This window comes from Oreochromis niloticus, linkage group LG3, assembly GCF_001858045.2.
Source record: "Oreochromis niloticus isolate F11D_XX linkage group LG3, O_niloticus_UMD_NMBU, whole genome shotgun sequence".
Classification (NCBI taxonomy): domain Eukaryota; kingdom Metazoa; phylum Chordata; class Actinopteri; order Cichliformes; family Cichlidae; genus Oreochromis; species Oreochromis niloticus.
Window position 1 is genome coordinate 30,134,785 of NC_031967.2, and position 23,324 is coordinate 30,158,108.

Sequence of the window (23,324 nt, forward strand, 5' to 3'; positions counted from 1 at the left end):
ATGCAAATGCATCTACTTTGCCCTTCATCTGTCGCTTTGGACAAAGACGTCCAATGAAAGTCAGAACAACACAGTTTGCACCAGCAGCAGGAGAGGAAGTGGCTGACATCCAGAAGTCCTACCAGTGGCTGAGCAAAGCTGGACTGAAAGACAGCACAGAGGCAGTAATCATGGCATCACAGGAACCAGCTCCGAGCACCAGACCCACAGAGCCCGGGGTCTACATGGCTCTTTTTGGGGGGTTGTATTAATAGTGACTCTGTTTCTTTGGACCAAAATCTTTTGTTTTCAGTTCAGTTGCAACACCGACTAACACTAATGCAGGGGTCGGCAGCCTGCGGCTCCGCGTGGTTTGGGAAAATAAATCAGTATTTAGCTGAAGTGTGTTTTATTTATGTTAGTTCTTTTTAACTTCTAAATTTGAAGATTATTGTGATATTGAAATATAAAAATAAAATTCTATTCTATTATTTTTTTCATCGCTCAAATAAGCGTCACAGTCGTGGAAGGCAGTGTTCCCGCAGAAACACCGTGCATTTATCGAGACTTTCAGCCCCAGGTAGGCCAGTTATGGATCTTGGATCCACATGATGTCAGTAGCTCCTCCGTGAACGATGTTACAAACAAACACGCTCACGCCTCACAGACGACAGCTGACATCCTGTAGAGATGAAAGTGACCTCGTACAGCCTGGATCTGCAGACGCTGTGCGCAGAGGTTCAGGAGTCCCATTGTGAACGTGTCAGGCAGACGCGACCATGTTTGCATGAACACGCTTCTCACACACGGTTGCTGACGCACACAGCCGGCTGTAGCTTTGCAGCTCACAGCCCAACACACACCAAGAACAGCACAGACGTTAAGGCGGCGAGGCGTGATTGCAGGTGCCGCTCAGGTGTGTCCGCCTCCCCTGCAGCTGCAGACCACGCCCCCCCCACACATTAACCTGGTAAATACATATTTAGGCAGAATTTTGCAAACATCTATTTTTCATTTTCAGCAGCTTTTTCCAATTTTCTTTTAAAAGTCAGTTCAAGGCTCCAAAAGCCCAAAGGAGATATGAGGGCGGCTCACAGCTTTGTTTGCTGGATCATTTTAGTTCAGCGTCTTTGCTTATATTTCTTTAAGAGTTCAAAATGTGTTCATTACATGAATAACATGTAATTTTCTCTGTAGCACTTCATGGATTTCATAAGCAACACACCTTAGTTGTTCACGCAAAGCATAAAGGTAAAAAACAATAACAGTGTTATCTTCATTTAGATGTTAAAAAGTATTTGCGGCTCCCAGAGTTTTCTTTTGCCTGGAAACTGGGTCCAAATGGCTCTTTGGTCCTAAAGGTCGCTGACCCCTGACCTCATGGTATATTTTTTTAGAAAAACATGAATCAAATCTGAGAACAGTTTCTACCTGACCTATTGAATGTTATTGAAGCCAGAAGTTTGCCTTCATACTGTGTTCCTTGCTTTTTGTGGTTTACTAATCGATGTGAAATGGATGCAATGTGGTTGTATTTGCAGAGGTCAGAGGTCACAGTCTCCAGCATCCAGCTGTGTGTCTGTGAGGAGTGACCGGTCCAAAGACATAGACCCTCCAGACTTCAGTCATGAACCTGCAGCAACAAAGTTCTTCAATCATGGAGCTCAGCTGACCATGTAAGATTCTAATGATTTCTTCTCTGCAGCCGTCTGTACTCTAATCTGAGACAACTACTACTGACAGAAACCATCACATCATCCAGTTTGTGTGTTTGCAGCTGCTTCATAGATTTTAAACAGAGATTAATCAGTAATTCATGTGATATGAATGTGATGTGTTTGTGTTTGCAGAGGTCAGAGGTCACAGTCTCCAGCATCCAGCTGTGTGTCTGTGAGGAGTGACTGGTCCAAAGACATAGAACCTCCAGACTTCAGTCATGAACCTGCAGCAACAAAGTTCTTCAGTCATGGAGCTCAGCTGACCATGTAAGAGATCTGCTGACTCAGAGGTCAAAGGTTGTTTATATAAGATAAGATAAGATAAGATGGCCTTTATTAGTCCCACAGGTGGGAAATTTGTTTTGTTACAGCAAAAGTGCAAAGTTATGTAGCAGAAATTAGAAAACACTGGAATGCAATAAAATACAATAAAATAAAATAAAATACTATATACAATAGAATAAAATAGAATAGAATAATATATACAATAGAATAAAATAGAAATACAAATACTATATACAACTGAGTAGGAAAATACAAAAACACAACTTCGTCAGAAGAAGAATTGCACGTATAGCAGTCTTATTGCACATGTGTGGGTTTGTGTGTTTGATCAGCTGCAAAAGTCTTTATTGTAGAGTCTGACAGCAGTGGGGAGGAAAGACCTGCGAAATCTCTCCGTCCCACACCGTGGGTGCCGCAGTCTCCCACTGAAGGAGCTGCTCAGTGCTGTCACAGTCTCATGCATGGGGTGGGAGATGTTGTCCAACAGGGATGACAGCTTAGCCACCATTCTCCTGTCACTCACCACCTCCACTGGGTCCAGAGGGCATCCTAGAACAGAGCTGGCCCTTCGGATCAGCCTGTTCAGTCTCTTCCTGTCCCCAGCAGAGATGCTGCCCCCCCAGCAGACCACACCATAAAAGATGGCTGAGGCCACCACAGAGTCATAGAAGGTCTTCAGGAGTGGGCCCTCCACTCCAAACGACCTGAGTCTCCGCAGCAGGTACAGCCTGCTCTGCCCTTTCCTGTAGAGGGCGTCTGAGTTATGAGTCCAGTCCAGTTTGTTGTTCAGATGAACACCAAGGTACCTGTAGCTGTCCACAGCCTTGATGTCCATACCTTGGATGTTCAGTGGTTGCAGTGGAGGATGCTTGTGCCTGCGGAAGTCTACCACCAGCTCCTTGGTTTTACTGGCGTTGATCTGGAGGTAGTTCAGCTGGCACCAGTCCACAAAGTCCTGAGTCAGTCCTCTGTACTCCTTGTCGTCCCCATCAGTGATGAGGCCGACTATTGCAGAGTCATCAGAGAACTTCTGCAGGAAGCACTGGGTGGAGTTGTGGGAGAAGTCTGCAGTGTAGATGGTGAAGAGGAACGGAGCCAGAACCGTTCCCTGTGGGGCCCCCGTACTGCAGACGACCCTGTCCGACACACAGCCCTGAGTCCTCACATACTGTGGTCGGTCGGTGAGGTAGTCCAAAATCCAGGTAGTGAGGTGATGGTCCACTCCAGAGTTCTCCAGCTTGTCCTTCAGAACCGAGGGAAGAATGGTGTTGAAGGCACTGGAGAAATCAAAGAACATGATTCTCACAGTGCTCCCAGCGGTCTCCAGGTGAGCGAGGGAACGATGTAGGAGGTGAATGATGGCATCATCCGCTCCAATGCCAGGCTGGTAGGCAAACTGAAGTGGGTCCAGTGATGAGCTCACAAGGCGCCGAAGCTGAGCCAGGACCAGCCGCTCCAGGGTCTTCATCAGGTGGGATGTCAGAGCCACCGGCCTGTAGCTGTTGAGGTCCTTGGGGCGTGAAGTCTTTGGCACTGGAACAACACAGGAAGTTTTCCAGAGCTGTGGGACTCTTCCCAGCCTCAGGCTCAGGTTGAAGAGGTGCTCCATCACACCACACAGTTGGTCCGCGCAGGACCTGACGACCCTCGAGCTGATGCCATCTGGACCCGCTGCCTTCTTGGCTTTAATCCTCCTCAGTTCCCTCCGAACCTGGGTGGTTGAGAGAGACAGGCTGGAGCCTTGTGTTGAGTGTGTATTGGATGCTGTTGTTGGGGGTGGGGAGGAGTGAGCAGGGTGAATAGAGGAGGTGTGAAGTGTCTGAGGTGTCAGAGGTGGAACAGCAGCAGTGGGGGTGGGTGAGTCTGCAGCCGATGTTGGAGACTGCCTCATGGCTGAATCAAATCTGTTGAAGAAATGATTCAGTTCATTTGCCCACCTCACATCCCTCCCAGGCAGAGAGTTCTGATGTTTGTGGCCTGAGATGGTTCTGAGGCCTCTCCAGACTTCACCAACATTGTTTTGCTGAAGCTGGTTCTCCATCTTCTGCCTGTAGCTGTCCTTCCCATTCCTTATCAGTCCCCTAAGCTCTCTCTGCACCCTTTTCAACTCCTCTTTGTCTCTGGATTTGAAGGCCCTCCTCTTCTGCTTGAGGACAGCTTTAATTTCTGAAGTAATCCAGGGTTTGTTGTTGGAGAAACACCGTACAGTCCTGGTAGGTACGGTGTTATCCACACAGAAATTAATATAGTCAGTAATGCATGTAGTAAGGCTGTCGATGTCCTCTCCGTGGTCGTCACAGATCACCTCCCACACAGTCGACTCAAAACAATCCTTAAGAGCCTCCTCGCTCTCCTCCGACCATCTCTGCACTGTGCGGGTGGCTGGTGGCTCCCTGCGCACTAAGGGCTCATACACAGGGACAAGGTGCACCAGGTTGTGATCAGATCTGCCTAGGGGAGGGAGAGGTGATGAACTGTATGCCTCTTCAGCATTGGCATACAGTAAGTCCAGTGTTTTATTGTCTCTGGTTGGGCAGGTCACATACTGGGTGAAGGTGGGCAGTGTGGAGTCCAGTGAGGCATGATTGAAGTCCCCTGATATTATGAGAAGGGCTCTCGGAGATTGTGTTTGCAGTCTGCTGACCACAGAGTGGAGAGAGTCACAGGCTGCATCCGCGTTGGCCGAGGGGGGGACATACGCTGTTATCGCGATAACATGCGAGAATTCCCGGGGCAGGTAGTACGGACGCATGCTAACGGCTAACAGCTCAATGTCTCTGCTGCAGAGTTGTTCTTTTACAGTGATGTGCCCAGGGTTACACCATCTGTCATTCACAAACACTGCCTAAATGTGTTCTGCCAGTGACATCATAACTTGACCTCACACTGGTCTGTGTATGAAGTATAATTTAGTGGCAGTTGTTAAAGTTGTATAATGAGGATGCTAGTTTGGGGCGTATTTTCCTGCTGATGCAAATGCATCTACTTTGCCCTTCATCTGTCGCTTTGGACAAAGACGTCCAATGAAAGTCAGAACAACACAGTTTGCACCAGCAGCAGGAGAGGAAGTGGCTGACATCCAGAAGTCCTACCAGTGGCTGAGCAAAGCTGGACTGAAAGACAGCACAGAGGCAGTAATCATGGCATCACAGGAACCAGCTCCGAGCACCAGACCCACAGAGCCCGGGGTCTACATGGCTCTTTTTGGGGGGTTGTATTAATAGTGACTCTGTTTCTTTGGACCAAAATCTTTTGTTTTCAGTTCAGTTGCAACACCGACTAACACTAATGCAGGGGTCGGCAGCCTGCGGCTCCGCGTGGTTTGGGAAAATAAATCAGTATTTAGCTGAAGTGTGTTTTATTTATGTTAGTTCTTTTTAACTTCTAAATTTGAAGATTATTGTGATATTGAAATATAAAAATAAAATTCTATTCTATTATTTTTTCATCGCTCAAATAAGCGTCACAGTCGTGGAAGGCAGTGTTCCCGCAGAAACACCGTGCATTTATCGAGACTTTCAGCCCCAGGTAGGCCAGTTATGGATCTTGGATCCACATGATGTCAGTAGCTCCTCCGTGAACGATGTTACAAACAAACACGCTCACGCCTCACAGACGACAGCTGACATCCTGTAGAGATGAAAGTGACCTCGTACAGCCTGGATCTGCAGACGCTGTGCGCAGAGGTTCAGGAGTCCCATTGTGAACGTGTCAGGCAGACGCGACCATGTTTGCATGAACACGCTTCTCACACACGGTTGCTGACGCACACAGCCGGCTGTAGCTTTGCAGCTCACAGCCCAACACACACCAAGAACAGCACAGACGTTAAGGCGGCGAGGCGTGATTGCAGGTGCCGCTCAGGTGTGTCCGCCTCCCCTGCAGCTGCAGACCACGCCCCCCCCACACATTAACCTGGTAAATACATATTTAGGCAGAATTTTGCAAACATCTATTTTTCATTTTCAGCAGCTTTTTCCAATTTTCTTTTAAAAGTCAGTTCAAGGCTCCAAAAGCCCAAAGGAGATATGAGGGCGGCTCACAGCTTTGTTTGCTGGATCATTTTAGTTCAGCGTCTTTGCTTATATTTCTTTAAGAGTTCAAAATGTGTTCATTACATGAATAACATGTAATTTTCTCTGTAGCACTTCATGGATTTCATAAGCAACACACCTTAGTTGTTCACGCAAAGCATAAAGGTAAAAAACAATAACAGTGTTATCTTCATTTAGATGTTAAAAAGTATTTGCGGCTCCCAGAGTTTTCTTTTGCCTGGAAACTGGGTCCAAATGGCTCTTTGGTCCTAAAGGTCGCTGACCCCTGACCTCATGGTATATTTTTTTAGAAAAACATGAATCAAATCTGAGAACAGTTTCTACCTGACCTATTGAATGTTATTGAAGCCAGAAGTTTGCCTTCATACTGTGTTCCTTGCTTTTTGTGGTTTACTAATCGATGTGAAATGGATGCAATGTGGTTGTATTTGCAGAGGTCAGAGGTCACAGTCTCCAGCATCCAGCTGTGTGTCTGTGAGGAGTGACCGGTCCAAAGACATAGACCCTCCAGACTTCAGTCATGAACCTGCAGCAACAAAGTTCTTCAATCATGGAGCTCAGCTGACCATGTAAGATTCTAATGATTTCTTCTCTGCAGCCGTCTGTACTCTAATCTGAGACAACTACTACTGACAGAAACCATCACATCATCCAGTTTGTGTGTTTGCAGCTGCTTCATAGATTTTAAATAGAGATTAATCAGTAATTCATGTGATATGAATGTGATGTGTTTGTGTTTGCAGAGGTCAGAGGTCACAGTCTCCAGCATCCAGCTGTGTGTCTGTGAGGAGTGACTGGTCCAAAGACATAGAACCTCCAGACTTCAGTCATGAACCTGCAGCAACAAAGTTCTTCAGTCATGGAGCTCAGCTGACCATGTAAGAGATCTGCTGACTCATTTATGGGTGTTTGAAATTCTGTGACCACTTTGTAATTTTAGTTTATATTTTAAAAGTGTTTTTATTTTTAGTTGCCTGTATTTTATTCCACTGTGTGTAACGTGGTGGTTTCTGCTGTTTGGGACTGTTTTGGTGTATTTGTGTCAGAACATCAGATAAATGATTCCATCACATTTTAAAAGAAAGTATCAGGATAATAATCTGAACTGAGTCATCAGAAACAGAAAGATGGTCTCAACAGGCCACTGAGCTGATCTCCAAAGAAAGAAGAAGATTGAAGAGTCCGAGGCTGTTTATTTGTCACAGGCATCGTCAAACACGTCCAACACAGTGAAATGTGCTGAGCTGCTCCTGTGACTGGACAAAACATTAGAAACAATCATCAAATGCAATAATGAAACATTGTGCAGATGTAATGTTAACCTGCTTTGTGCCACATTAGCACAGCATGTACTGACAGAGCAGTGCAAATGAGCAAAGTGATGTAAACAGAGTAACTGAGCAGAGTGAGCAGAGTAATATCAGCAGTAATGAAGCAGCAGGATCAGTGTAGCAGCGTGTGACGTCATAATGAATCAGATATGATCTGAAATCTGACAGTGAGACAAGAACATGATGTAAGGTCCTGTTTAAACCCTGATGGTGCTGCTATGAGGGGAGCACGTTCTGATTTAGGACTTGGATGGTCTGAGGATAGAAGCTCCTCTCTGTTTGTGTCCTGATGGTGCAGAACCTTCTGCCTGATTGTAGAAGGAGCTGAAGCAGCATCATCCCAGAGGTGAAGCTCCTCTGTGTGCAGACCTGAGGTCAGATTCCTCCAGGCTGATGTTCAGCATCTACAGAAACGTGTGGTTGTAGTTATTGCTGCTCTGTGTGCTGACAGCAGATACTCAGAACAAAGCACTGCACACGTGTTCTTTACAAACATCTGTACATAGAAAACATGGATTATGGCAGTGAATGAACACGTTTCTGTCATTTGCTTCATTGGCTGCTTTTTTCTGCCTGTGTTCATGTGATGAATGTCTGACACATAAACAGGTTTGTAATCAAACATCACATCATCAGGGAGGCATCATGAAACAAAGTTCCTGCTGGAGGCTGAACTCAATTTGGTGGCAATGTTCAAAAATATCACTCAGATCATTTCAAAGCTTTTAGTTCTTCTTCTTCACTTCTGTAAAATAAGAGAAAGAAAATCTGAACCCAGAAGTTCACTTCCTGCTGACTGAACTCTTTCAAAATAAAGCTGAAAGCTCTGAATGTGACACCGCTGCTCCACCAGTTTTTAGAGGAGGTCAAAGGTCAGTTCAAAGTGATGGATCCCAAACTTCCAGTACATCCAGTGAAGGACATAATCAGCTCTGTGATGAAGGCTTTTACTGTGGAGTTTGTAGGCTGATCACTCTGTGTTTAATAAGACAGGAACAGCAAAGGAAACTTGGATTCTGAACTCAAACACAAGTTTCTCCACTTTGACTTTTCTCTGTGACCATCAGAGCTTCTGCACAGTGTCATCAAATCTGGATGTTTGTCACTGACAGTCAATGATTTTAGTGATAAAGAAATGTGTTCACAGAGGGAGGAAGAGGAGTGGTGTTTGTGAGGAGGAGCAGCTGTCCTGCTGTGCTTTGTGTCAGGACGTCCTGAAGGATCCAGTCTCTACCAGCTGTGGACACTGGTTCTGCAGACAGTGCATCTCCTCATACTGGGACCAGTCTGCTTCATCAGGAGACTCGTCCTGTCCCCAGTGTGGAGAAAGATACAGAAGCAGAGCTGGACTGCAGACAGCCAGTCAGAGCAGCTGTGTACAAAGTAAGACTGAACATCTGTCTGCTGATGGACTCATTTCTGAAAACTGGACTTCTTGTGTTGTTCAGACACTGAAGAGTTTTCTTTCTGTTTTTCTTTCTTTCAGCAGATGTTGGTCTGCAGGAGGTTTTAGATGAACATAAGATCAGTCTGAGGAGGAGATGTGAAAGTGTGACTGAAGGAAGTGATGAAACAGGAAGTAGAACCCTCCTCAACAGGATCTACACTGAGCTCTACATCACAGAGGGACAGAGTGAAGAGGTTCATACCCAACATGAGGTGAGGCAGCTGGAGACAGCTTCCAAGATGGACGCCCTCCATGACGCTCCAATCAGGTGCCAGGACATCTTTAAAGCCTTACCTGACCAACAGAGACCCATCAGAGTGGTTCTGACCAACGGCGTGGCTGGTATTGGAAAAACCTTCTCAGTGCAGAAGTTCACTCTGGACTGGGCAGAGGGCTTGGAGAACCAACATGTCAGTGTGGTGGTTCTGCTTTCATTCAGGGAGCTGAACCTGATCAGAGATGAGCAGTACAGTCTCCTGGAGCTGCTCCATGTTTTCCATCCAACATTACAGAAGGTCACAGCAGAGAAGCTGGCTGTCTCTCAGCTTTTGTTCATCTTTGACGGCCTGGATGAAAGCAGACTTTCATTGGATTTCACCAACAGGAAGCTGCTGTCTGATGTCACACAGAAGTCATCAGTCAGCCAGCTGCTGACAAACCTCATCCAGGGGAATCTGCTTCCCTCGGCTCTCGTCTGGATAACTTCCCGACCTGCAGCAGCCAATCAGATCCCTCCTACATGTGTTGACAGGCTAACAGAAATACGAGGCTTCACTGACAGCCAGAAGGAGGAGTACTTCAGGAGGAGATTCAGTGATGAAGAGCTGTCCAGCAGAATCATCTCCCACATGAAGACATCCAGGAGCCTTCACATCATGTGTAGAATCCCAGTCTTCTGCTGGATCACTGCTACAGTTCTGGAGCACATGTTGACTACAGAGCAGAGAGGAGAGCTGCCCAAGACCCTGACTGACATGTACTCACACTTCCTGCTGGTTCAGACAAAGAGGAAGAAGAACAAGTACCATGAGGGACATGAGACGAGTCCACAGGAGCTGACGGAGGCTGACAGGGAAGTTCTTCTGAAGCTGGGGAGGCTGGCGTTTGAACATCTGGAGAAAGGAAACATCATGTTCTACCAAGAAGACCTGGAGCAGTGTGGTCTGGATGTCACAGAGGCCTCGGTGTACTCAGGAGTTTGTACAGAGATCTTCAAAAGAGAGTGTGTGATCTTCCACAAACCAGTCTACTGCTTTGTTCATCTGAGCATTCAGGAGTTTCTGGCTGCAGTCTACATGTTCCACTGTCACACCAACAGGAAGACAGAGGTGCTGAAGGACTTCTTGGAAAATAATCCAGATGATCCTTACTATTACATTTCATTTTCGGATGATTTACTGATGAGAGTCATGTCTAAATCCCTCCAGAGTAAAAATGGTCGTCTGGACCTGTTTGTTCGCTTCCTTCATGGCCTCTGTCTGGAGTCCAACCAGAGACTCTTAGGAGGTCTGCTGGGTCAGACAGAGAATATTCCAGAAACCATCCAGAGAGTCATCAAGAGCCTGAAGGAGATGAACAGTGATAAAATCTCTCCTGACAGAAGCATCAACATCTTCCACTGTCTGATGGAGATGAATGACCTCTCAGTACATCAGGAGATCCAAGAGTTCCTGAAATCTGAGAACAGATCAGAGAAGAAACTCTCTGAGATCCACTGCTCAGCTCTGGCCTTCATGCTGCAGATGTCAGAGGAGGTTCTGGATGAGTTGGACCTGCAGAAGTACAACACATCAGAGCAGGGACGACACAGACTGATTCCAGCTGTGAGGAACTGCAGAAAGGCTCGGTGAGTCCAGATGTGATCATTAACATCATTGATTAGGGTAGATCAGTAGGGCTGTACGATATGACCAAAATCTCATATCCTGATATAAGAGATCTATCGTCCCAACAACGATATAAATCACAAAAAATTTACATTTTCTGTAAATTCTGTGAATCTCGGGCAGCTCGACTTGCGTGAAGTGTTTCCAGCTGGGCGTCGTGTAGCTGGAGTCGAGTGTTTTAACCTTGTTTTAGACGTAAGTTGTAACAGCCAATATTTCTTTGTGAGCATTTATTACACGGCGTGCTGCGGGGAAAAGCCTGTTCTAATGTTTGAGTCTAAGGCTTATTTTCTAGCACCTGACGGCTCTTTTTGCTTGTCATCCGTAAACACTCTGCAGACTCTTTCACGTGATTCCGTTTATTTTGAAAAGTCTCAACAGGATCTTGAGCTTTATTGTGAAAGGTTTATGTGGAAAATAAACAAGCGGACACGCGATGGTTTTACCGTCGTTGTTTATTGAAAATCTTCATTTTGAATCATTTATAGAGAAATATGCCAGGTGTGTGTTTTTGTTCAGCACCTTGGAGACCAAAATCTGCTTCTTGTAGTTGTGTCCCGTCACCAGGGGGCAGTGTTGCAGCGTGAAACATCTGTGTTGTTTTTGTTAATTTAACTGAGCTCATGCTGTGTACCTACTGCTGGCGCACAGAGCTCGGACTGATCCTCCAGGAATGGTGGCATCTTACTGGCCAAGAGGCAGTGATGTCATACCTGTTGCTCTCTAATCTGGATCTTAAACTGCTCTGGCATAAGTTCACAGCATATGTTACCATGGCAATTTACCCCGGTAAAAACTAGAGACGGAGAGATCCGATAGTGACCTAAATTACTGGATCGGATATCGGAGACAAATAAAAAAAAATTAATCTGATCTGAAGTATCACAAAATCACCTCACAAAACTTGCTACATGGCATAACCCAGCTCATGACCTTAGCACAGTAGATCAGTATTCGTCACGTGATAGAGCGGCTGTTGTGTGCGAGACCTGTCGCCGGTCTGGTTGAGCATTTGGAGCCTTTCTACGTGCTTCCAAACTGCAGCATTTCATCTCGGAGAAAACTAGAAGTAAAGCAAGTGTGTAAGTTCAACTCTGAATGTTTATATAGCTTTTCCACATTAAGCTTAACAACCGATTTATGGAGCCACAGCTGGACTGGCCATCGGAGTTTTATATTTAGGCGAAAAAGAATCGATTTGTCCCGGACTTCAGCGAGAGTGAAACAAAGACACAAAGCTGGAGTTATTCTGTGTCTTTGCTGCACAGCTGCCTCTTCTCCTCTCATTCTCTCCGCCTCCCTCTCCTGTTGCTACTTCAATCATGAAACTGATCAATGATCAGCTGATCGGTTTTTCTCTCTTGTTTGTTTATCGCTCACTTTGCACCAGAAAGGGGGAAACCGCCAGATGTTGCGTTAATCAACAGCAGCACGTTTAAGCTTGATCAGCTGTTGTTAGAATTTATTTAATATTAATTTCTAGTATCAGCTGATGTTTGTTGGAGCCACAGCTGTAAAGCTGCTGGTCATGATGTCGGTTTGGATATGTGGTGAGAGGGAAACATGAAGATGAAACCAGGAGATGTCCTTACTGAATCATCAGAGCTGAACTGGTGATGGAGAAACAGGTTTACCTTTTAGGTGACATGAATGAGTTGAAGTTATGAACTGTTTCTGAGAGACAAATAACACCAGGAACCTTTTCTATGTAGCAAACAGGGAGGAGGGTGGGTGGTGGTTCCCTATTTTTTGGCTGGTTATTAGTTAGGTTGTTTAATATTTCCGCTAAGTACTCTTTAGAATACCAGAATTGGGAGGATGGTGCAGGTTTAAGTTTATTAGATTGATCAGTGTAACTGAACTATGAAATATTTTGGGTGCAGGGTATTTTTTGCATACAGCAGGGTTCGTACGGGTGCTTGAAATCCTTGAAAATACTTGAATTTTAATGTTGTCCTTTCAAGGTTTGGAAAGTGCTTGAATTTCAGATGTGGTGCTTAAAAGTGCTTGAAAGTGTAACTGTATTTGATTCACCACAAACAACTATCTGATTGAATAGTTTTCTTATCAGACAGAGAAATAAAATGAGTCGCAAAATGTAAAAGCAAAATTTCCCGCCTGGGCTGCCTTGCACCTCTGTCTGTTTCAGTATGTGACCCCGCCCCTCCCTCGGACAGTCGGGGATGAGTGCGCTAACATACCTGTGGGTTGCTGTTTTTGTCGCTACCCGATCCGTACCGGAAACCCAAACGGTACCCCGCATGCGCAAATCTTACGTCACTTCCTCTCTTTGCCAACATTGCGACATTCAATATATTTGAATGATACGGTTAGCGCCCAGTTAGCTCCTAGCATTTCTCAACAGCTCTGCCTCCTTTTCGACTGCCCGGGACATGTAAACAATGGATAATCCGTATACAAACAAATTCATGCTTTTCTCCTCAACAGAGAGCTTCCCCCGATTGAACAACAGCGCCGTAAAATAAGAAGAATGGTGCCGAATTACAGACTTAATAATACTGACTTAGTAATGTGTCACGTAAAGATTCATTAGTCAGATAAAGTGTTTACTGACAACTGACAGTGATAGCGGACATCATCATCACTATTCCAACAATCCTCTTCGCACAGACAAGCATAAACACACTCGACTATCACTAAATCAAATTAAACATGCATTTGTAATGACGCTGCTTCAGTTTAAAATACGGTTCATTCGCTCGGTCAGCAGGTGGCGGTATCCTCGAACACTGGGAAGTAAACTGCCATTAAACAAACAGAAGAAGATGAAAACCCCTGCACATGCGCGGTACGGATCGGGTAGACCCGATTTGTGCGGTCCGACTTTGCACATGCGCATTAAGGATCGGGGAGTCCTGATCCGTAATTATCTTTTTATTTTTTTGTTTTTGTCTACATTATATTAAATGTTTCGTTATCGGGAACATTTTAAGAGATACTTATTATTCTTAACATCTTAACAGATACTCTGACCCGTAACTATCGTAAAACGCTTCGACCGGAAGTAGACACCTTTCGCGCATGCGGGGTACTGATTGGGTTTCCGGTACAGATCGGGTAGTGACAGTTTTAATGAGTGTTTGGTGGAAAACGACAATGGCGGAGTTTGCGTTCTCCAGTCGCATGATAGGTGAGTCCTATGCCATTTCTCAATTCTCAAGTACGTGAGTACGTACTCGCGTTCTTGGCGAGTACGTACTGGCCGAGAACGCACAGGAGTACGGACTTGCCGAGAACGCGAGTACGTACTCACGTACTTGAGAATTGAGAAACTTTTTTTTTTTTTTTTTACTTTATTTAACAAACAATGAGTATACAACATACGAACAGATGAAGTATACAAAACAACAAAACATGAACACACAAAGCCAGGGGTAAAAAGTTACAAGAATACACGCAAAAATTCACAGATATATATTGTTTTGAGAGCCTTTTTGTTGGTAAGAGAATTGAGAAACGGCCTTTGTCTGAGTTTCGGACGAAATGCATTCTGGGATATTTAGCTGTACCAAGTCCACACAAGTCACCACCGATGCATGCTCGATAAAACGGGCGGAGCGAGAACACATCCGGGACTCGGTTTGATGCGTACTTCGAATTGGAACAGTACTTGGTCTCCGACTGATGACGTATCACGAGTACACGAGAACGCAACTACGCACAAGTACGCATATTGAGAAACGGCAATAGTAAATAATTTTCCAGTACGTACGTTACTGGAGAAATGATTGAAATGTACTGAGTGTGATGCAGTATGGCAGCGCTATTACGGAATATGCTGTGAACTTAGCTAACATTACTTAGCAGTGATATGAGTTAATTTACTCAAGTGAAAGCTTTAAACATTAGCCCGATACATAACTAGCTAACTTAAGGCTTTCTGATTAACCCTCTGGGGTCGACGGACTCAGTCTCCATTTCAACTTGGGTCGAACGTGCGGACTTCAAACTATATACCAGCTTTTAAATTGTGTTGATAGGTCACGTAAAACCGATGTTTGTTTTCTGAATAAAACGGTGGCGTTTACTCCGGAAAGAAACGGTAAAAACGGTGTTTCCTAAGGAGAGCGCTAGCAAACACGCTTTGCTTATGAGTGAAAAAAGAAAAAGAAAAAAAAAACAAAAAAAAAACACCCCTTCCCTATTGGTGGAAAAATTTACCATGTCGACCAATCAAAAAATGATATGGCAACATGTGGCATTCGTGGCTCAAGAGTTGGGAGTTAACCTTGTAATCGGAAGGTTGCCGGTTTGAGCCCCGGCTTTTACAGCCTTGGTCGTTGTGTCCTTGGGCAAGACACTTCACCCGTTGCCTACTGGTGGTGGTCAGAGGGCCCGGTGGCGCCAGTGTCCGGCAGCCTCACCTCTGTCAGTGCGCCCCAGGGTGGCTGTGGCTACAATGTAGCTGCCATCAGCAGTGTGTGACTGGATGTGTAAAGCGCTTTGGGGTCCTTAGGGACTAGTAAAGCACTATATAAATACAGGCCATTTACCATTTGGTTGTTTGGGAAGTTCTAGGAGTGACCGGCGAGAGAGAGAGAGAGTGTTTTGATATGTGAGAGATTTGTGACGTATACCATGTTTGGAGTCTCAAGTTAGTTTGTTGTCTTGTGTAGTTAGTGTGTACTGTAGTTGTTGTTTTGTTTTGTGTGTCAGTTCTACTAGTGAACGTCACAGTTGGTGCTAAAAAGCCACCAAAGGCAGATTGCAGTGTAAACGCTGAGTAACATACCTGCTGTCAGACCTGCAGGTTTATCCCTGAGCTGTTCTCATCTGTGTTATAGTGGACACAAACTACTTTTTGGGTTGCATAAATAATTTGTGGGCCTTCTTATTTGATGCAGAGCACCTGATTGTTCTGTAAATAGTTTGAAATGGTTATAAAAAAACGTCTGAGCCTTGGCTGCATTTTTAGGTAAATAGTATCATATAACTTTGTTGTTTGTAAAACTTGTTCATATTTTTTTTAAAAATGTCCAATTTCTATTTGCATTTCAAGTTATGAAAATGATTCCTTAAACATGCTTGTGGTTTTTACAGTCAAAAATATCACTTTCTACTTGTATTTTAAATTTAGTCTGAATTTAGATAAATTGTGCTGACACATTATGTCAAAATGAGTAAATAACCAATTGGCAAGATAAACAGTTTTTAAAGGTGAAATTAGGGCTGGGCGATATGGCCCAAAATTCATATCTCGATATTTTTTAGCTGGATGGCGATATACAATATATATCTCGATAAAGCCATAAAGTAAGAACAAAAAGAGTTCTTAGTCAAAGCTGTGTCCCAGATGTCCCAGATGTCACACAGGCACTTTTATTAAAATATAGCGCAGATGTACATGAAAAATTTACTCAAAAATAAATTATCAGCATTTATTAAATAATAATGCTCCATAAATAAAATAAAACAATGTCGTTTTGTGCATAACAAAGAGCTCACAATTGTGCAGTCAAAATGTAAACTAAAAGACGCTGAGCATAATAACAAAGACAGATTTCACAGCTGCTCTGTTCCCAACTTCTACTGCGTGACTGACAGCCTGGAGTTTGAAATCCGCTTCGTAACCATGTCTCTGAACAGGTGCCATTTATGGTCCTTATACACACACAGAGTACGGTAATATTACGTTGAAGCACAGTACGTATTACTCTGCGAGGCTCCTCGGTAGCCATAATGCTCCAACAATCCATCAAGCGGTGTAGCTCCGTAGCTTAGCAAAGTCGAACTAAAACATTTTTTGAAAGGTTTCTGAGCGCCGTGTATCACATAAAATCGGTTCGCGGTCAGTAAGCACAACCAGAATTCATACATAAGGCGCGCAGTCAACTTTTGAGAAAATGAAAGGATTTTAGGCCGTGCAGCCCATGTGGGCTGCATGGCGTTAGCGTGGTTAGCTCGTTAGCGCGGTTAGCTTGCTAACACGTTGACGCCGTCCAGTCCCACGCACGGGGCGATGCGCGGTAACTCGTTAACAGAGATTTGCCGTGTCCATCTTGTCGTTGGCTGCAGGTGAAGCGATGGGGGAGGAGGGGGAGTTGTTTTCAGTGAAATAGAGAGGCGAGGCGGAGTAACTTTGCGTAGAGACAAAAGTGGATGAAAGAGAGGCAAACTTGCGGCTCCACAAGTATAGTTATAACGTAACATAGACTATATCGATATCAACGATATTGTCACATCTTATATCTCATATAAAAATATGTCGATATTTTTAAAAAACTCGATATATCGCCCAGCCCTAGGTGAAATATAGCGGCCAAATGAAAAGTAGTCATAAGCAGCCTATTACACCCTGGAGCCCAGAGGGTTAAAGGCTAAAAGCAAAGTTGTCACCAAGTACTGTTTATATTTGTGTGTATTGCTGCAGCTGTTGAAAGTATTAACTTGGTGCCTTTGGGTGAAATAATGGTAATATGACCGATCCATATGGTCACAAAGACTAGCCACTTGTTTCTGTGCTACCAAAGTTTCATTCAAAATGTGTTTATCGTCAGCACCGACACATTAAACTACTTAAACATTATAAATGTCTTCAAGCTCACACTGAGGCCTGTGGTTCACTATAGGGGTGGGTTTTTATAATCGATAAATCGATTCTGGCTTGGATAACGTAAAATCGATTCATTAAAATCCTGAATCGATTTTTTAATATAATTTTTTTTGCCCGAAATGCCAGAATCTCTGGTTAAATCTCACAAAATTTCAACAACCACCAAACAGCTAAGACAGTAAATGAGAGCAGGAACACGGATTCTGCACAAAGACGTAAACACACAGCGCCGATCAGAATCAGTGAGATGTTGCCTTTCTCACGGTCGGGCTGAAAGCCGACAGCTCGCTGATTCTGATCTGTCGGCGGGTCCGCGCTTTGTGTTCACGCCCTTTTTGCGCTGATTCTAAAGCTGTTAGTTTTATCTCTCCAAACTACGCTTCACATAAACATCGTCATGAATTCACTCTGACTTTTACTGTTTTGCTTCCACCACGATGCACAGCTCTCTCTCTCTCTCTCTCTCTCTCTCTCTCTCTCTCTCTCTCTCTCTCTGAGTGAATGGCGGAGTGCATGGAGCTGGGGACGGGAGTGTCGGAGTGAGTGGATTTCTGTTTTCGAGTTCCTCTTTTCTATTTTCACTGTCAGGTGTGTTTATTTTCTCGACACACGGTTGTTGGTGTGTTTTGTTTGTTGCCGGCTGGTTTGGTAGCTTTTGCTACCGGCTTGGCTTGGCACAATGCCCGCTGTTGAGGGTGGTGCAGAGTTTGAGAAGCTGACACGCCGTCATGCTGTCAAACTTATACCGACTGTGAATTGTTCGGTGGAGGAAGCTGTTTTGGCTGTAGGAGAGGTGGTGGGCTGTGACAGCGTGAAATCTGCCTCCCGTATGAACGGTGCGATTGTTATTTTTCTTGATAAGGTACCTAAAGTTAATGAGTTGGTGGAAAGCGGCGTCGTCATTCATGACACCTTTACGCCCGTTCTCCCGTTGCTTAGCCCTGCTAAAAAGGTTACCATCTCAAATGCGCCTCCTTTTATTAAAAATGAAACTTTAGCCAAGGAGCTGTCACAGTATGGCCAACTAGTTTCGCCCATAAAGATGGTCTCTTTGGGGTGCGAATCTGTGCTCCTCAAACATGTTGTGTGTCACAGAAGGCAGGTTTTTATGATCCTCAAAGACCCTGCTGGCCAGCTGAACCTGTCTTTCAGTTTCAAAATAGAGGGTTTCACCTACATGGTGTTTGCTTCATCTGAGAGCATGAAATGTTTTGGTTGTGGTGGAGAAGGGCATTTAATTCGCTCCTGTCCGGAGAGGCTAAGAAACACACAGCCAGCGGATGATGCTGTTGGAGAGCAGGTCCCAGCCAGGGCTCCTGGTAGGGACACCGCGATCGCTCATGCGAAACCCGCTGAGACCGTGGGCGGCTCCGCTGAGACCGCGGGTGGCTCCGCCGTAGCTGAGGCGGACCCCGCTGCCGAGGCGCCTGTGGAAAACCGGCTTTTTCCGAGCAGTAACGGGTCTGATGAAACTGATGAAATTTTTGAAAAGTGTTGATGGTGTAGAAATGGATCTCACTAATGACCAGTCTGCAGGTTTTTCTGACACCAGTCAGACAGCTGACACGGCTCTTGAGTCTGTGTGTGAGGATCTTTGTGAGGATGACAACATGCTTGATGAGGATTTGCTGAAGTTGTCTCAAAAGAGGAAGAGCTCTGAACCTGCCCACTGTAGTACAAAAACATCAAAAGCTAAGAGAGGAAATAGAACAGGAGAGAGCAGTATGGAGTCTGAAAGTGATTTGTCCCTAAGCCAGGAACACCAGAATCTGTACTCTCCTGCTGAGATCAGGAAATTCTTGCAGAAAACCAAAGGCCTCAGGATGGTGAAAGTGGAGGATTGTTTTCCAGACCTTAAGCTTTTTGTTGAGTCGTCTCGAGTCTTGACAAAAAAATCAGGGAATTTTCTTGATGATGTGTTGACAGACCAAGAGATTTATCGTTTAAAGAAACTGATTTTAAAAGTGAGATCTCAAGCACTTACTGCTGATGATGACGATGATGTTTAGGAACACACTCTATATGTCTGAATACCACATTTTAAACTGTTACTCATAATTTGTATTTTAAATACGTAACGCCGGTATATGTATTCCGTTACTCCCCAACACTGCAGACTGACTCAGTGTGGATTCTCAGAGACTCACTATGAAGTTGTGGCCTCAGCTCTGAAGTCCAACCCCTCCCATCTGACGGAGCTGGACATGAGTGAGAACAGCCTGCAGAATCCAGCAGTGAAGCTTCTGTGTGCTGGACTGGAGAGTCCATACTGTCGACTGGAGACTCTGAGGTGAGTTCACTGACTGCGGCTGTTGTTGTTTTTCTGTATTTCAGATCTTTGATTGATGTTTGAAACTTTCTTTAGTTCCTAAATGTTCAGGATGTGTCTGAAGACAAATGTGAAGAAGTTTGAGTGCTTTCAGAAATGTTGTGTCTTTCCAAATGACTGAGCAACAGTTTTTCCTTTTGGCTGCAAATAGAAGTGACAGACTTGAGCAGGGTTCTGTTGCGAAATCGATCAATGTAGAGCAGTGAAACAAACCACGGAGGCCCCAGGAAAGTGCAATCAAACGATGAGTTTATTACACAGGAGAAGAGACATCAGCATATGACTTCTTCTGACAAAAAAACATGTAAAGAGCACTTTTAAGCAGTGGGGTACACGCCCCCCCATGGCGTCAATTACAGATTAAAATAGGTTAAAGACGTGAGTTACAGTCAATGGTACATCTTGTACATCTTTAATGGCTATAAACAAACATAGAACTTCTCTTTTCTATAACACCTTCCATACAAGGCAATAACTTTAAGCCCTCAGGGTCTCTGGGGCTATTTATTGACACTGGTCATCTGTTGCCAAGTAGAGTAAAATGCAGTGAGACACCAAATGAGTTAAGGCCTCAGGCCTAACACATCCCTAGATTATATGTATTGTAAGTGTGCATGCAGTCAACCTTCTATGTTCTCATCATGTATCACCTGGACAGTCACGCCAGTGAAGCTTAAGACCTTTAATGGACGGAACATCAACTCTAAATAAGCACAAATGCAATGTGTATAAAATTAATGTTGGGTCTGTCTAGCACAGGCCCACCGCTGGAACGAGACAATTTAACTACACAAAAGCATTGAACACCAAGTAGGCAAAGTTCATTGTGTTACTCATCCATGAGGGAGACCGGACCGGAGCCAGATGTCGTTCCGCCCACTTGGCCTCCGTCGGACTCTCAGCCAGGTTCCCCATAGCACTCCTTTTATTGTGGTTACATCAATATGCATAGGGTCATTAACATATGACGTATACATACGCACAAAGAGTACCTTGCCTGTGCGTTGTGTAAGTGTGTGTGTGTGTGTGTGTGTGTGTGTGTGTGTGTGTGTGGAGGGGGGGGGGGGTCATGATGTGACCCCGTGAAGACTTCCCAAAGCTGGTGCCAGGAGTCTAGCAGTTCATATAAACAAAGGCTCTTACACTCAAACAGATATACGCGTGTTTGCTATACCATATATCAACAGAGAAGATACAGCCTTGCTCATGATCCCAAGAGGCATGTGATCTATGCCAGAACACTCTGGAGAGGAGTGAACGCACCCCCCTCTTCATGCTACACAGAGTTGTTACAGACCTCCTAGGATGAGACATTCTTTCAATCTACAAATGATTATATACGTACTTCTAAGCATAAATGACAATCCACTATATAAGGCTACATCCACACATACACGGGTATTTTTGAAAACGGAGATTTTCCGTTTTCGTTTTAATAAATAATTCCGTCCACACGTAAACGCAGACATGAAGGAAAACACTGCTAGGAACATGCCAAAGCAACAGGTGGCGATATATTCCTAACCGTGTAGAAATGTTGGCCAATCAGAAGTCTAGAAGCCTCGGTGGGAAATAGTAAACAAAGATGGGGCATAGAAGCAGAACCGAGTCGTATGTGTGGAGGGACAGTAACTATGTGTGTATATGTAAGCATTTAAACACTGCAGAGAGTACCAGTAACAGTAACAGTATTTTAGAAATTCATTTCACCGAAACAATAACGTGGCGCACAGTGTGACGTCAGAAAAGGCGCACACCTTTGACGCTGCGTTTTCTCCGTTTTTCTTGTCCACACGTAAATGCAAAAACGGAGTTTTCGAAAATCTCCACCCTGGCAGGCGTTTTTAGAAATCTTCGTTTTCAGTGACCGAAAACGCCGTTTACGTGTGGACGAAAGGTGCAAACGCATAGAAAAATCTGCGTTTTCAAAAATACCCGGGTACGTGTGGACGTAGCCTAAACCTAACAATACTTCTGGCTGTACCTGTAATAAAAGTTAACATAATGGAAGGATCCTCAACTACACATCCTCAATAAACAACTTTAATGCAATATCAATACTGAAAGAAATATTATTAATGGAATAATGCTGTAAAGAATGTTATTAATGCAATTATAATGATGCAGGTTATATGGCAGCAATAAAAGAATTTCTGGATCTCCACAGTTCATTTAAAGGCTGACAGAAGTGGAGTGGTGACGGCGAGATGTTTGACAGGACAGTTTTTCAGCCTCCGCAGGTTCATGTTGTGCTCCATCAGTCAGTGAAGATGAGGCTGTAGAGAATAGAATTCAACTTTATTGTCATTGCACATGTCACAAGTACAAGGCAACAAGATGCAGTTTGTATCCATCCAGAAGTGCTTTAGCCATGATATCGATATATGACAAAATATATATTAGCAATAATATAGATATATAAATATATTACAGAAATGGGTCTTTTATAGGTATGAGGGTACAAAATATGGGTCTATTATGGGTATGTTATAATGTACACAGTATAAAGGTATGTTATGAATATGCTATAAGTATGTACAGGCTATGAACAGGATATAAATATGAAAACAATACAGAAATATGAAATTTAAAAAAGCTATACAGGAATATGAACTGTGCAAGTTATAAACAGTGTAGAATTAAAATTATTGTATTGTACAGAATGATTGAAGTATGTGGATAATTTCTACAGAGGCTATATAAAGTGCTAGTGGTTGTGAGTGGTGGTTCAGTCCATGTTATTATTGTGTGTTTGAGGGTACAGTTGTCCATTGTGTGTGTGTGTGTAGGTGGTTGTGGGTGTGTGTATGTTCAGTCCATGAGTTTAACGTGGGTCAGATGTCAGGAGGCAGAGTTCAGGAGTCTGACAGCTGTGGGGAAGAAGCTGTTCCGGTACCTGGTGGTCTTAGTCCGGAGGCTCCTGTAGCGCCTCTCAGAGGGCAGGAGGGTGAAGAGTCTATGTGATGGGTGACTGGGGTCTTTGATGATTTTCCCAGCCCTTTTCAGACACCGCTTCCTGTAGATGTCCTTTATGGCAGGAAGTGGTGCTCTGGCGATGCGCTGGGCAGTTTTCACGACCCTCTGCAACGCCTTCCGGTCCGAGGCAGAGCAGTTCCCGTACCAGACTGTTATACAGTTGGTCAGGATGCTCTCGATGGTGCAGCGGTAGAAGTTCACCAGGATGTCTGAGGACAGGTGGTTCTTCCTCAGAGTCCTCAAGAAGAAGAGGCGCTGGTGAGCCTTCTTGACCAGCTTGGAGCAGTTGGTCGTCCAGATGAGATCCTCGGAGATGTGGACTCCCAGGAACTTGAAGCTGCTCACACGCTCCACAGCCGTCCCCTTAATGTGGATGGGTGGATGTGGGTCAGCATTCCTCCTGTAGTCCACGATGAGCTCCTCCATCGTTGTCACTGATGAGGCCAATCACCGTGGTGTCATCTGCAAACTTAATGATGGTGTTGGAACCATCAGCAGGTCTGCAGTCGTGGGTGAAGAGGGAGTAGAGGAAAGGGCTCATCACACAGCCTTGTGGTACACCGGTGTTCATTGTGATTGTAGATGAGCAGCGGTTATCCAGCCGGACATGTTGGGGGCGGTTGGTCAGGAAGTCCAGTAACCATTTGCAGATGAAGGAACTGATGCCCAGGTCTGTCAGTTTCCTGATGAGTTGTGAGGGGTGGATTGTATTGAATGCTGAACTGAAGTCTATAAACAGCATTC

The 23,324-nt window shown here is 44.6% G+C and overlaps 1 protein-coding gene across 4 annotated transcripts in view; it reads left to right on the plus strand.

Moving 5' to 3' along the window:
- LOC102078974 (NACHT, LRR and PYD domains-containing protein 12-like) overlaps positions 1-23,324 on the plus strand; it is a 95,634-nt gene that overhangs the window by 2,376 nt on the left and 69,934 nt on the right. For 3 of the 4 annotated variants that reach the window (XM_025905471.1, XM_025905472.1, XM_019352770.2), the window contains 7 exons: positions 1,521-1,655; positions 1,830-1,964; positions 6,472-6,606; positions 6,781-6,915; positions 8,516-8,751; positions 8,855-10,661; positions 19,392-19,565. In XM_025905471.1, the coding sequence (XP_025761256.1) occupies positions 1,521-1,655; positions 1,830-1,964; positions 6,472-6,606; positions 6,781-6,915; positions 8,516-8,751; positions 8,855-10,661; positions 19,392-19,565 (2,757 nt within the window). Of the gene's footprint in view, positions 1-1,520; positions 1,656-1,829; positions 1,965-6,471; positions 6,607-6,780; positions 6,916-8,515; positions 8,752-8,854; positions 10,662-19,391; positions 19,566-19,755; positions 19,777-21,771; positions 21,842-23,324 lie in introns of those variants that run through there. The other variant, XM_019352769.2, reaches the window with a different exon arrangement.